Source organism: Temnothorax americanus, unplaced genomic scaffold, assembly GCF_048541705.1.
Source record: "Temnothorax americanus isolate GAGA-0224 unplaced genomic scaffold, ASM4854170v1 Scaffold17, whole genome shotgun sequence".
Taxonomy (NCBI): domain Eukaryota; kingdom Metazoa; phylum Arthropoda; class Insecta; order Hymenoptera; family Formicidae; genus Temnothorax; species Temnothorax americanus.
In genome coordinates, this window is record NW_027509307.1 from 1,563,395 (window position 1) to 1,578,480 (window position 15,086).

A 15,086-nucleotide genomic window follows, 5' to 3' on the forward strand; every position below is an offset into this window, starting at 1 on the left:
TTAGATCTTCGATCGATAAGTTTTATCTAATCGGATTTTTAATTGTGACGATAATATTGGTTCAGTTTGATAAGACCTTGAACTACATTGTATAGAACATCTCCTTTTAATTCAGAACTTTGATATCTACTGCTGTCGCGGCACCGGGATATTTCATCACTGCGGAGAACGTTATTGAAAAATTGTATATAAAATGACTCTTTTATTTCAATTAGATAGGGATTAACTTTATATGACTCTCGTGTATTAGGTTTTTATATAACACCTTTTATATGCAGGCATGGCTGGAAATCTAGAGCTAACGGCGGTTCTCAGCACGCTGCTCGAACACTCTGCGAGGTTTCCGACAAAAAGCTCATAAAAATTTAATAGATCGTTCGGCCCAAATGCAACGGCAGGCTTTTTATGGCTTATAAATGTTTCGTTTGACCGAAAACAATTTTCTCGGTCCGAAGATCACGGGATAAACTCGCTGCGGCGTTGGTCAGTTCAATATATCTTTCTAGAGACATTACCTTTAATCTGAAAAATTCGTAAGAATACCGAATTTAAAGTTAATTTGATATTAACTATTTGAAACCTAATCCAGTTTTTAATAGCGTTAATTTTTAAATTATTCATATTCCAGTGTGACACATGCTAAAAATACATAATTAAATAAAAATAAAATAAAATAATTTAATTTATTATTAGTATTTAAATAAAAACAAACAATTTATTATTTACTTCTCTATTTTACTAATTTGTTTTAATTACATGAACTAGATGCTAATACAATTAACATTATTAGACAAAAGTAGTGTCTGTGAGATTGATTTCTGGCATATCACATTTTGCTCAGAATTTTCGAGGAGATCACGTTAACTATTCTGCAGGGATCCCGATTAAAATTCGATCGGTTATCGTCGGTACGTCGATGTGATATTCCGATTTATGTACGGCGCTGATAACAATCCAGCGGATTATTGAAACTCACACATTGATTGATCGACAGATATGATATCAGAAATTATTATATTCTTCCAAGGCAATTGTGCATATCACTTTTTGTTAACAATGGAATAAGTATGGTTAACGAATCTTAACGATGCGACGAATTATTATAAATATAATATGTAAAAAATTAACTAAAAATATAATTGCACATAAGCAAATATTTATTTAAATCATAATGAGCTGTTAGAAGTTGACAACTTTGTGTTTTTTAAATAATAGAAGCGAATAATACGCTTAATCACCATGAAAGTGGTATTTTTATACTAATATTGCAAATAAGATTGGTACTAAATACTTGAAATTTTCTTCTGATATTCTAGAATTAAGTTAGCACCTTAGCATTCAGAGGCTGTTTTCACTTTTGCCATTCGCATGGAATCCGCACTCATAATCCTATTGCTTTACTTTATGAAGATATTGCGCAGATGCAAAAGGTGGAATTAGCCGCGCGAGGGCTGTAAAGGAAAGGGCGACGGAGCTCTTCTCCCTCGAACTCGATCTGGATTTACGATATTAGTTGCAACAGCACCTGAACTCGAAGCAGCCAACCTTGTTTTAAACTATCTCAGACTGGTGTTCCTTACCCCACGTACGCGTTGAATTGGTTTCCTTTATTTATTTCGATACTTTGTGTACTACAGTTTATGCCTAAATCTCTCCGCTTCCCGATTTATATTAAGGAAATAACTTTCATCTTATTTTATATAAGTTTATATGTGATAAATATTTCATAATTTGAATAATACACATATAAATATTAACTACTATGTTGATATACATATTTCTACTTACAATTTTATTGTGCGAATAATTCTTTAGATATTTTGTGTTTATACATTCTCTCTCTCTCTCTCTCTCTCTCTCTCTCTCTCTCTCTCTGTCTTTCTCCCTTTTCTGCGTTACTACCACTAGTTTGGATAGGTCGGGGCATTTATATAACATATAAAACCCCCTTGGAATAGGAAAATTTATGTACTATCAGATAGTGAAAAAGCAATATAAATGAGATTTTAAGTATACCTACCGCAAACACGTATATGTATTGCATGCGAATGCGCGCGTTTGCTTTCATCTTCTCGTTTTCTTCCTTTTAAGCATATCTTCTATTTTCATCTATGAAAGAGACATAATAAATAATCACATAATAATTAGCACGGACATATTCGATCGACAGAAAGTGACTACAGTATTATTTCTTCAATACGATCTCTCGACATATATATTTTTAGAAATGAAGTCGCAAGCAGCTTTTAGAAAATTGTAATAATGTGTGTATATATATAACATTTTTCGATAATAACGAAATAATGGATTATTACAATGAAATGGTATTAAACGTCATAAATCAATTTCTTTACATTGTAAGAAGATAATTTTATATGGATTAAATAAAAATTAAATTTATTTTGCTAATAAGTGTAAAGATAACGTTTGTTTTGCAAGTATACATTTGTAAAAGCGCGAAGTAATAACGGGGACACATGCGTTCGAATAAAGGGGATGCGTATATCAAAATACATCGCGGAGTAAAAATCATATCAGAATACTGAATAAATGCATAAATGAGAAAGCGTGGTTAAACGCTGAATAATTCGAGGTAATTTCGAGACGAAAAACTTTCAATTGTGTGAAAAGGCTTTTGAAAGTAAGTAAGGGCGGATTGTTGTTAGAAGCTATGGGGCAGCAGCCAAGTCGCTGCGCGCTGGTGTGAATTTCATTAAAGCAGCAAATGAATAAAGAAAGAAAGAGCGAGACAGTCCGCGAAAGGAAACGAATGAATTCATAGTTTTTAATATTTGTTTATTGTACTGTCTCGACAAGAACGAAAAAGACATGGATCAGGATATTGCAAGAGAGGTGTAAAAAACATCCTTGCTTACAGCTGCTTATTATTCAAGTTTCTCGCTAAAGGCGTCGTTCTTTCATGAGATAGAAGATTAGTACTTTTATTCCACCGTAAGCGCGCGGGATGATTGCCGCCATTGCCGGTGATAAATTTCGAGAGCCTCGAGGAAATAATTAAAAGACGCGATACGATAAACTAGAAAATATATATTACGTGGTTTTAAGAAAAATACTCAATCGTCACTTATATAATGTATTTTCTATGCAATCATCGATTAATTAGTATTTTCGCACAAAGAAGAAGGCGGTTGCTTTCGCCTTATTTTGAAATCGTTTATTTTCAAAGTAGTTGTTTGCTGCAAAGAGGCAAAATTTCAAAGATATTGCCTCAGGTCAATGGCTCTCTGCATTTGAATGGATATGATATAAACGATAGAAGTGATGTTGAAGGACGTGATATAGAAGCTGATGTTAAAGGACAAAGAGAGGCAAAAGGCAGCAGGAGCAGGAGACACAGGTCGGTTTTCGAGGGCCCAGCAGAATGTTGCGTCGGTACTGTCGATGAATAGAGAGGTAATGAATCGCAGTGGACACCAACATGGAAGAGGCGAGGCAATTCTAGGCATTTGGCTGGACTCTGCCTAAAAAATGCATATATATATATGTGCAGATATATATATATATATATATATATATATGCGCATACGTATACTAGGATCTCGCAATTCACTTGCGATTTGTACTTTCGGCAATAGATACGATGGATAGGGGTAGGCTGAGCACAGCACACTAAAACTATAAAATGACATTCATCATTAGAATACTAGTGTTGATACCATATATTAAGGAATGTAGTAACTAAATGTTAGACACATAAATATTCTTATAATGTCTTAAAAATGTCTTCTCTTTCCTTTATTTGATTTTATTTTTACACTTTGAATTTCTCTTATGATCGACCGTTTCTGTTTGTGACAGCTGTGCGCTTGAAAATATAATTTATGGGACAGAGTTGCTTGATTATATATTTGCCAGAAACACAAGGCTTGTATTTAGACTACCGGTGAGAGATTATGAGAAAGATCGAGAAGATTCATTATTAACTATATATATTGCAATGTTTTTACATCTAATTCTCATAGCATCTTTTGTATTTGCTATATCGTCTGCTACATCGTCTCGCAATTTTAAATACTAATAAAAAAAGAAAAACGATAAAGCATTTACGACTAAAAACTATTTGAACTTCCAAACATTGATGAATCTACGGCGCGTTAATCGATACTCTTATTGTTGTTTTACGAATGCAGACGAAACATTTATTTCTTGCTCTAAGCATCTTCTCTCTCTGCGCGTTCCGCGCTACTTATCTCGACATGGGGAGCACGATCGATCGAATTTAGGATTACAGGTACGAGGAAAATCACTTTGCAATGAGGTCGATGGAAGAGAAGCGCCTCGAGCAACCTTCCAGAAATAACCGAATCATTTAGATTTCGAGGATAGTGGAGGACGGACGGGGGATAGGGTTGTTACAGAGCCTTCCTAAGCGGCAGGAAGATGTTGCGTAGATCGACGAACGTGAAAGTGTGAGTGAAAAATGAGTAAGAGGAAAAAACGCTGATACTTTTATCGGTACCGACAACCCTGAAGCGCTCACGATTCGATCTTTAGGGTATTTTTACTTTGATCGAGATATAATACGAACTTGCGTATCTATACATTATGTATACAGTTAGGCCTTTGATTTCTGACTTTTATTTTACATAAAAGATAATTATTCTTAACGACTATTTTTATTAATGAAAAAAGAAAGAACGAGTAAAATATTAATTTCCAAGAAAATATTATATCTCATATCAGTCGTAGTATTTTATTTTCGGTATTATTTATTTTTTTTATTTTAAGAAGGCAATTTGAATTAAAAGAATTTTTAATGAATCAAAAATGTTGCATTTCTTCTACAACACTTAAATAAATAGTATAAGATTTGTGATGTAATATTTAATAATAGTGTCTGCTATGATATAATATATTCATTTAATATAATATTCATCTATGTCTATTGCTTTGGAATTATTAAATCTTCGTAAATTATATATCGATCCAATCTGATTGTGGATTTTGCATAGGATTTTCATACGAGATAAACTATAAAAATTTTAATTAAATTTGTATCGGATTCATTTAGTCGCGCGCGCGTTATGGCTGCAATTTTTCTCTCCAAATATGCGATGGTTGCAGTTTGCCAACATCTCTCGCGCCCCGCGTCTTGCGGTAATCCTCGCCCTCATGCATTGCGTACATTAGTATCGTTACAACGTGATATCCAATCGTACGTGCCTAGTTTTGTGCATAAAAAGGATACAACCTCTCGCAAGCAATTACCCCGGCCACTAATTGGCATATAACGTATCGTGTCGCGTGCATTGTCTTGCGCCGTTCTATAGCATATACGAAAACCGTATATGGATAGCTTGTTGCGAGCCATTACTTTGAAATTTAATTGGCGCACGTTTCAGAGCAACATAGCACACCTCCGCTGAATCGCATAGAATGCACGATGCGATCAATACTATCAGATAAAAATACCGGTTATGACAGTAATTATCTCGTAAAACAGCATGCTTTTACATTACGCTAGTACCTTGTTATTATAGTGAAACTTGGTATTATTAATTGTTGGGTATTGGACAACATAGTACAATTTCATTTTGATATCGATGGCAACCGCGTATGCAATTTACTTCGAAATATATATGTTTCGTCAGTATTAATTAATTATTAATTCAATTGACAATGAGCCTGTGTCAGTCAAATTTTTGCGCTTTTCATGTTTCTTTAAAAACAAAATGTCAAGGAAGATTTTTACAAGTTTAACATATCTCTGTAAGCTAATAAAGCGCTTGCGACCAGAATTATTTGGACGAATTTAAAAACGAACCGAGCCTTAAAAAGGATATGTGCGTGCACTTTTCATGTAAAAGTCACGTACGTTTTATCTCGCCGCGCCGGCATACGTATTTGCACCCCTAAAACGAGATGAATGACAGGCGCTGGCAAGAGACCCATTTTAGATACAGTTTATAATGCGAGCATTTCAAACCACAGCACCGCCATTTTTTTTATTATACCTTTTTGCTCTTTTGATTCGGATGGGTCAAATGTTATGCACGAGCTCGTATCATCTACGCAGTAACACGACGTTATAAAAACTCCATAAAAGCCTGTTTCCTAGTGGGCGGTAGGTGGGCGGGCGGTAATACCCGGGAGCACATCGGTCTCGTATCCGCGGTTTAACCATCCTCAGATATTATGTATTTTTATAATATTTTACATCGGTGTGTTCTATCATGTCGTCACCGTGCCCCGTGCAGGGTATCCTATGCGCGAAATGCTGATACAGTTAAAAAAAGGCCATCAGCACAAAAAAAGTAGCATGAAAATTGTATTATTTATTACAAGACATATTATTATTTATAAATATTTATAAATTAATTATTACATTAAGAAATCAATCTCTTAAAAACGTGCACATAGAAAATGAAGCTTCACGCGTAGAGATATCTCTTTAGCTTGGAAAAATTTGAAAAGTCATAATTCATGATTTTCTATTCTGCAAAATTCATCGATTTCTAACGTAATACGATTTTTTATTCTAGAATAACTCCAATATACTTTGCTTAGCAAGTACAAAATCTGTTACACGTGTATTTGTTAATTTTGGATTATATTTTAAAACAAAAGCGTAAAAAGGTTGCAAGATGATGTAAGTCACGCTTTTATCGTTTACGTTACGGCTAACATAGGAGCTCTTAACGGCGCTGTGCATCGTTTTATCGTTAATGTGTTAGCTCAAGAGCTGTTTAATAGTAAAATTATATATTAAAAAGTATACTTTTGAGATAAATTTTTTGTGAAACAAGAAAGTTTCTGTAAAATTTTATTGGAATAAGCAAAAATAATTTATGTTTCATAACACGCATTAAAGTATTGTACATAATTTTATGAATAAAAGAAACGAATATCGAGTATTTATTATGTGATTTTATATTATCATTAATATAAATTACTGATTCCAAATATTGCAATATTTTCACATATTTCAGATATTTAATACGTTGAGATGCGCACATATAAAACTCATAATATTTGAAGTGTCTGCATGGTTTCGATATGCAGACATCATTATGTATAAAGCGTTCCGTAATATCAGAATAATTTGGAGCACAAATATTTTATAGCCATCCAATTCATTTGTGAAGCCATTAAGGAAAATGTAATGTGCAGAGTCATATCAGACCGCGAATCTTTACGAGTGCGATATTCGTCGTGTCTAAATTACAGCGCAACGTCGCGTACGCGCATTTCGAAACATATAAGGCATTTCCATGTTTTAATGATAGTTATCTCTGGAATGTTCATGGCTATATTCTATATCTATAGTCTTATTTTGAAACGATTAGCCACGAGCAATGACGATTATTAGCGGTCATTATGTGATCTTCTTGATAACGCAGTTATCTTCTGCGGAAGTAAGAGCACGAATAAACAATTCTGTGAATGGCAAATCTATTTAATCAATTTGCTTTGAACATTATTTTATCAGAATCGATAACAACGCTAATATTATATGTCACCTCTCCCGAAATTGTGTGCGTTTGGAATTATATACATATAACAAGTAAAAAATATAATCTCTGCTCTTTAATGTCGTTAAAAGTCTTTCCAAAACAAATTACGTTATATATTTTAGACATTTTTAGACTTTTGTTTTAATATGAAAGTTTCAAATATTATTATTAATAGCACAATTTCTGAAGATATTTTAAGATGTCATGTTTATTACGTTTGATATTTTTAGGTATCTGTTCAGCATAGAAATGCAAAGGTTAATTCCGTGCGACTCTTCGCATCAAACAAAGCGATCTGCTTTAAACTCTCAACATTGGGAAAAAAGTCGTGACGGGAGAGTAAGCGGACTGTTTTGCTTACGTTCCACGGTAAGCGTCGGACATAAAAACCAGCGAAGAGGTGGAAGTTTATAGAAACGAGATCGACGAGATTCTCTAGCTTGAAGTGCGCGCGCGGGAGCATGCCGATGCTTTTGAAGGTGCGAGATAGTACAGAACGCACGGCACGGAATGGTGGATGGTGGATGGTCCCTGGGGGGGAGAGAGGGGGGTTAGTCATAAACGACGTGAATCGGAAGAAAAACTGCTAAACGAAAATGTCTGCCCCGGAAGATCGGGACGGACGATCTAATGGGGAAAATAATGGATTTTCGGTAGTAAAGATCGCTTGGCCAGATCTCTCGGCCCGTCCACCGTTGCCCATCTTACTGTGCGATTTCACTCTTCTCGCACCTAACAGAACGCGGAACTGGGGCACACAAGTCTGACAAGTCCTATCACCGAATAAAACTTTATCTCGCATCTCGCCGACGCGGACGTGCGTCATGGTATTACAGCGAACTTTAGACTTTCGTTGATTAGCAAATAAATGCTTCTCGAATATTTTTTTTCGACAACTTTGCGCAATTTCTTTCCAATGGTATGTATTTAAGAGATGTACAATTTCGTTCTTGATAGAATTACACTGAAAAACCCTGATTTAGCACAGCATTTAATTTTTAATATATATTCCAATTATATATTCCTCCGTTGAGTAATTTTACACTGAATTTAACTCACAAAATGTCATACATTACATAACAATTTTTGTGTATGGTTATTAATATTCAACGAGTAAATCGAAGAATCGGAAATACGATAAGGGGGGGGATAGGGATTACCCTATTATCCTTTGTACAGCGGCTTCCTGGTCGCTTCCGTGAGAGGAAGTTTCAGATTCAACCGTCGTCCAAATTGACCGGACGGATTATCGAAGCTTCCTTCGGACTAATTGATTGTTTGCAAAATTTTATGCAGGTCTTGCGCATGGAGGGAGGATTTACTGTCCGCCGACACGCCAACTTCATCGTGTGCGTTACGTGGATTCTATGAGAGTACACGTGGCTTCGTATTTTCGACGCGCGTGTAGTCACATCTGCGGAAGGGACGAAAAAAAAAAAAATAAATTGTGTGGCAGTACCCCAGGCGCGTGAAAGTTTCTTTCTCGTCTAAAGGTCTCTATGGAATGTTATGTCGCGTGACGTAGTTGGCGTGGCGGTATTTTATTCTGAAATTTTCGTGTACTCTGAGGTAGCTTTTTAAGCTTGCGGCTTATGCTCCACAAAACTCGAATACCACGACGTTTAGTTTTTACCGCGATAGCGTTTCTTCTTATTTTATTTATTTCCCGATTTTTTAGCGCCACATCCGTAGCGATCTAAGTTACAAAAAATACATAAATTAAAAGAGATAATTACAAAAATAATAATTTGACGGTGACAAGTTTTTGCATTTAAATATTGTTTCTACAGTACTTTATTCATATTTCAAATAAAATGCAATAAAAACTATTCATTATCATACAGCAAATTAAATCATGGAATGTACATATTAATAAACACAAAAAAATAAGTTAAAGGGTTAAATAAATTAAAATTGGAGTGATTATTGAATAAGAAAAGTCTTAGGCATATTAATATTATAGAACCTTGTGTAACGATTGTCTGCGATATTTCTTCTTTATTGTTGGAAATTTCGCGCTCTTCAATGCGCGCGTTTTTGATTCCGTTGCATCGGCGCATAGTTCGCCTTTACAAAGCGGGGTGATATAACATGGGCATAGGTGAATACGAGAGGGAGAATACAGCAGAACGGGGAGAGGAACCCTGGTAGCGTGCAGTCTATCAGAGATTAGCGGCTCGATCCATTAGGGAGTGATTTAGCTCGACGGTCCCCGAGCACTCTCTGCTGCCACCGTTCAGACAGCGCCATACTAGCCACGCCATGGTTCCATGCGTCACCATACCATCATCCTTATAACACTAGTACAAATCTCGTATATGAACATGCATACCTGATCCGAGATCGTAGTTAGCTACATCGTTGTACGGAGAAAGCGTATGTTGCTTCATATTATAAATTCTATTCATATTCGCGTTAGAAATTTTCTAATTGAAGTGCGAGATTCAATAGTGTTTCCCTTTTTCAGCTTAGAAGTAATAAACACCCAAAAATATCTGAGATAAATAAATGTATATTTTTTTTATAATTATATTCATATTTATATTTTTATAACTTTCAAGATAATTGTTGTGTTTTGGCGTTTTCTTTGGGTTATTTATATATTAAATTAACAAAAATTCTAGAGCGGGCAAAAAGAAGCAATGGGAGCAATTTATATTTAAAATTTTATTTAAAAAGCCAAAATTATTCATATAATAAATGTCTCGTCTACAAAATATGAGTTGTTGAAAATAAGTTTCTTTTCTCACGTATCCTTTATTTGCGGTTGCAGAAACGCAGACGAATTCTAGCCTATGAGAACAAAGAGACATTTAGTATATGTATATATATATATATATATATATATATATATATATATATATTAGAATAAATGGATCGAGGACACAGAGAGGTGAAGCCTCGCGATTAGGTTCCATGATGTGTCGTGCCTAATTACAATAGGCAACGCTTCTCTCTGTCCCAAATACAAACATCGAAGCTAATGCGCGTTGCCGAAAGGCAGATTGCCGGATCGCACCTTATACCGGTCTGTCAATATCTGTCGATATTGCTAGCCGTTAGGAGTCTGTTTGTATTTACTGCTGGTCGGACGGCCGATGGCTTGCAACAGCCAAACGAATAACAGCATAGCGCATGCTCCCAATCGAATAGGCTGATTTGCACTGATCCTTGTTTATAGATTTTTTGCAATTCTTTGATATTTAGAAATCAAACAAGGATTTTATTGTAAATGTAAATTAATTGTTGCAATAATTATTGCTAATTTTATATATCTCCTTTTTTGTTCTATTTAATAAAAAGTAATAACTTGTCTATTTTATACAGCGAAGTTGAATTATGTACATTAACAATATAAAAATAGATGAAAAGATGTTAATAAAAAAAAATAAATATTATAATATATCAGTTCTACTTAAAATGTAGGAAATGTGTGGAATATGTTAGAGCATGTGTGCATAATATTTTAGTAAATATTACATGTTGGGATAATTATCAAGAAAAAAAAGCATTTGATTAAAATTTGATAATCTGCGATAAAATATTAATAGCATTTGAAAGCAGTGCTGCAAATTTTAAATTATTAAGTATTCTGCATTTTACTGATACTGATACACAAAGTATTTATAAATAATATTTTAGCACATTTCTCACGGTAAATATTTCAATAAATATTTAAAATTTCTGTCATAAGCATTATTTAGTCTATGGATATTATGGCACGAGAAAAAATTTAATTTCTGTTTCATCGATTAAGTATATAAGCGCAGGACGTAAATACAATATAACATTTTAGTTAATTATTTTCACAAACATGTACCGTTATGAATGGCAATTTGCAGCCCGCAGTGAAAAGCGTTTTATCGTGAACTGCCTACAAAGCGAATCGAGTATAATCCGCAAGTTATAATAAAAAAATATATTATGCTATAGTTTGAAACAGCATTTCAACCCTCGGACAATGAAGTCGAGACAGGTAGAAATAATAATAGGGACATATAGAGAGGGGTACCTTTTTGAAATGCAAGCCAATTTTTATTGTCCAGATTAATGGACGACGCAAACGAATGGCGCCAAATATCGCATATTTTCCAGATAATATACAACGCTCGTAAATAATAATAGCTCCAGGCTTTCTTATATAAAAACGATTATAGATAAAGATTATACATATATATTTTATAGTACTCTTTTAAAAGCTTAGTATGAGAAAAAAAAATAATTGCTTTAATAAAAATTATGCTAATTGTAATATTATTCTTTATAAGATGTTGAGAAATTTGTAAAAGAGTATGTATTATGAAAAAATGTTTTTGTGCAGTTTAATATCACAAATAAATCATAAGAATCGTTACTATGCTTTTATTAAAACAGACTTTTTTCTACTTCGGTATTCACTTCTTCCATCCTTCGTTGTCTTTAACAGACAAGTATAAATGAAGACATCGTTATTAAGAAATTAAAAACTAATTGCAATCTTGTTAAACAAGTTAGCTGTAATTTCCAATCTCCCAACTTGTGAAATTGGACGTCTCGTGCTAGAATTAAGTCCAATTCGATACTGTCCGTCATGCCTCTTTCAGCATCAAACAGTTTCAAGACGTTACAGAGAGAGTTATAAGAAAACTTAATTGCTCCGTGTAAGCAAATACAATTTTGATGTGGCAATTTCGATGACAGAATTTTACTGTCCGCCTCGCGACCGCTAGAGTTGCCTAAGTAAATGAGATGGAAGGACAGCCAATTACCAGCGAGAGCAATTACCGAGAACAATTAACGCAAAAGTTACAATAAGTAATTAGTACCTCCGCAAGCACTTGCTTATAATTAACTTACGTGCAGCTGCGTTTTCCCATTATCACCTATTTTTCGATGTTAAGCCGGCGTTGGTTTCTGGCACGATGCTGACTACGTTGAACAGTAAAAAAAAGAAGAGAATTGAAAAATATGAAATTCCACTCTCGACCGCATCGTTGTAGACTGCGGAAAAATTGCGTTCTGCCCTTTTAAACAGAAAACGTGGAAATATTTAGTGACAATGGATAGTATTTAATTTAATATCTCTTTTCTTTAAATTGCAGCTTATAAAATTTTTTAATTACCCAAAGAGACAATTTAAAAAATTGGTTTCTTCTTTTATACAAAAGTAGAACATTTAGAAATGTAGTTAGAAAGAATATTAAGAATTACTTATAATAATAACAATAGAATTATTATACGTAGAAGAGATATAATAATCGATATACATCATACCTCTGTCCGTCATTGATATAGAAAACTCTAACGATTTTTTTATATACTGCTGCTGAACTTTCGTCTTTCATCTGGATATTAATAAAAGTTTTTATCGTATTTTTTTGCAATGATAGTATACTGCATCCTTCTATGCGCACATGTTCTTTAGTAACGGATAATATCGGCTTAAATAGTTACAATTTATATTATGGTATACTAGATTTCTTTTTATAAATGTTCAGAGATATACTTGAAGATACTTTATACATTAGAAGGGGGCAAAATTATTAGATAATTGGTATAGTTTATAAAAGAAATAAAACCTTGTATAGCGATTAAAATAAAACGGTTACTTTCTAATAAGCATAATATTTAAATATAATAACTTTTTGATATTTCCTTTTTTGTTCATTTTTTCTCTAGTACTTTTTCCATTTGTACGAATGTTATGCATACATAAATATATAACAATACTTTAATTATTGTTTCAGCCTGGAAGTGATGCCTACGCTTTCGTGGAGTTCGCGGATCACGTAACAGCTTCCGCAGCACTGACGACTCTCAATCAGCGACTTTTTCTGGAAAAGGTATGTGACATTTATTGCATTTATCCTGCAACTCTTGTCAATTTTTTTAGCTGCCATTCTTCTTAGAATAGCAATTCAACTTTATTTTTTTAATTAAATATTCAGATGTTATATTGAAATATGGCGGAAGACAAATATGCTATTTTAGTAAAGTTTATCGAGTTACAACTTATAAATACAATGGTAAATTTACGTAGAATAGATAGACTGCGTTTGACCATGCCTTTCTCTCCCTTTTGCCGCTTTGGTCTTTCCTCTCACGTTCTCCTTCGTCTTCCTGCATCATATTCGAATTCCATGTGCAGTTAAAGTTCGCCGGTTGACGGTTACCAGTAGTTCGCGGGGGGGGGGGGACGTCGGCGGCGGTTGCGAGTGAATCAACGATGGTAGCGCGCAAGGACAAGTCTGCGGTCGGGGGCGAAGCGGGGCCGTGCTCAAGGGGTCCGCTAGAGGTTGAGAGAAGGTATTGGGATCCGGCTGGAATAGCTAATGTTCGAATATGTCATAGTTTGGTGGGATGTGGTCAGAATTATACATGCTACACGATATATACGCCAAGTTACTTCATTCTCCTCCATTGCTCTCCTATTACCATGCACCTCCCGCCGCTTCTTCTCCTATACTCTTACCCCCGGTCTCACCGCCGTCTCTCGTTCCCCATGCCTACCGCACCCGCTCATCTCTACGGTCCTTCCTGACCTCGCTTCCTTCTCCCGCACGCGGCCTTCGCGACCTCCATTTCACACACCCCACCACCATCAACACCCTCCAATTCGCCATCTCACCGCGACATATATCGTAGCCCGTAACGCGGAGAGTTACTCGGTTAGTTTAGATTCGTTCAAGCAAGTTTTGATGTCGTGCACGCCTATCCGCGCGATCCTCTCCGACCGCCTATCCCCTGGCCACCGAACATTCTTCGGTAACCCTGGTGCTACCTTCCATGAGTCACTCGCTAGCAAGGTTCCTGGTAGGTCTCTCTCTCTGTCTATCTATCTATCTAGCTCTATGTTTCTCTTTCCCTCTTTCTTCCTCTCTCCTTCTCTTTCCCATTCGCTTTCTGTCCCACTTTTCCTCGAGCCTCCGTCTTCTCTAAAGAACCGTCAAGTTCGCTATTACCGCCGACACATTACTAATGCCGAACTGGTCGTAATAGATTGGATGCCTGGAACTTGGATATGCCAACTAATGTGGCAGACTAACTCCTTTCGCTCGTCATTCTCCCCTCGCTCTCTGCACCACCCACTACCTCTACGTTTCTATGTATGTCGCACTTCGGCGAGCGTAAGTAAAGTGTGATCGTGCCGTATTAGCCAAACTTTCTTGAAAAATGGTTGCTCCTTATAGTTCCTTATTTGAGCTCGAATATACTGATTTATAGCAAGAGAAATACTCTTTTTCAAATTTTATTTGAAACTTTTTTACAAACATTGCGGATCAAAATAATATTAATGATCTAATTATATATATATATTCATAAAATGCAATATAACTGAAGAATTTAACGACAATAAGTGAAGAAATTAACTTGAATTAAGTAAAATATAGAATTCGCTATTCTTTCCAGCAGCGATAATCGCGGGAACAATCTCCTTTCGTGCCGAGCAGCCGAGTAGACTTCTTATTTCTCATTAGGACCTTGCGAGATTTCCTGGCGTCGTTGAGAATAAAATTCTTACAAACCTTGCCAGCAACCTGGTTGAAAGGAATTCGGAAGTAAGTCGGAGCAGAAGTTCGGCCAAAAGAAGAATTTCTTATGCGCAACGGAATACCTATTCCGCATTGCGGT

At 35.2% G+C, this 15,086-nt stretch overlaps 2 protein-coding genes across 7 annotated transcripts in view; one reads left to right on the forward strand and one right to left on the reverse strand.

The window, feature by feature from the left end:
• The window catches only part of LOC143895895 (nucleolysin TIAR), a 529,366-nt gene that overhangs the window by 77,422 nt on the left and 436,858 nt on the right, over positions 1-15,086 (forward strand). For all 5 annotated transcript variants that reach the window (XM_077403351.1, XM_077403356.1, XM_077403354.1 and 2 more), the window contains exon 3: positions 13,202-13,297. In XM_077403351.1, the coding sequence (XP_077259477.1) occupies positions 13,202-13,297 (96 nt within the window). The remainder of the gene's footprint in view (positions 1-13,201; positions 13,298-15,086) is intronic.
• Positions 1-15,086, reverse strand: part of LOC143895897 (uncharacterized) — a 250,285-nt gene that overhangs the window by 34,183 nt on the left and 201,016 nt on the right. The gene's annotated exons all lie outside the window — the stretch shown is intronic.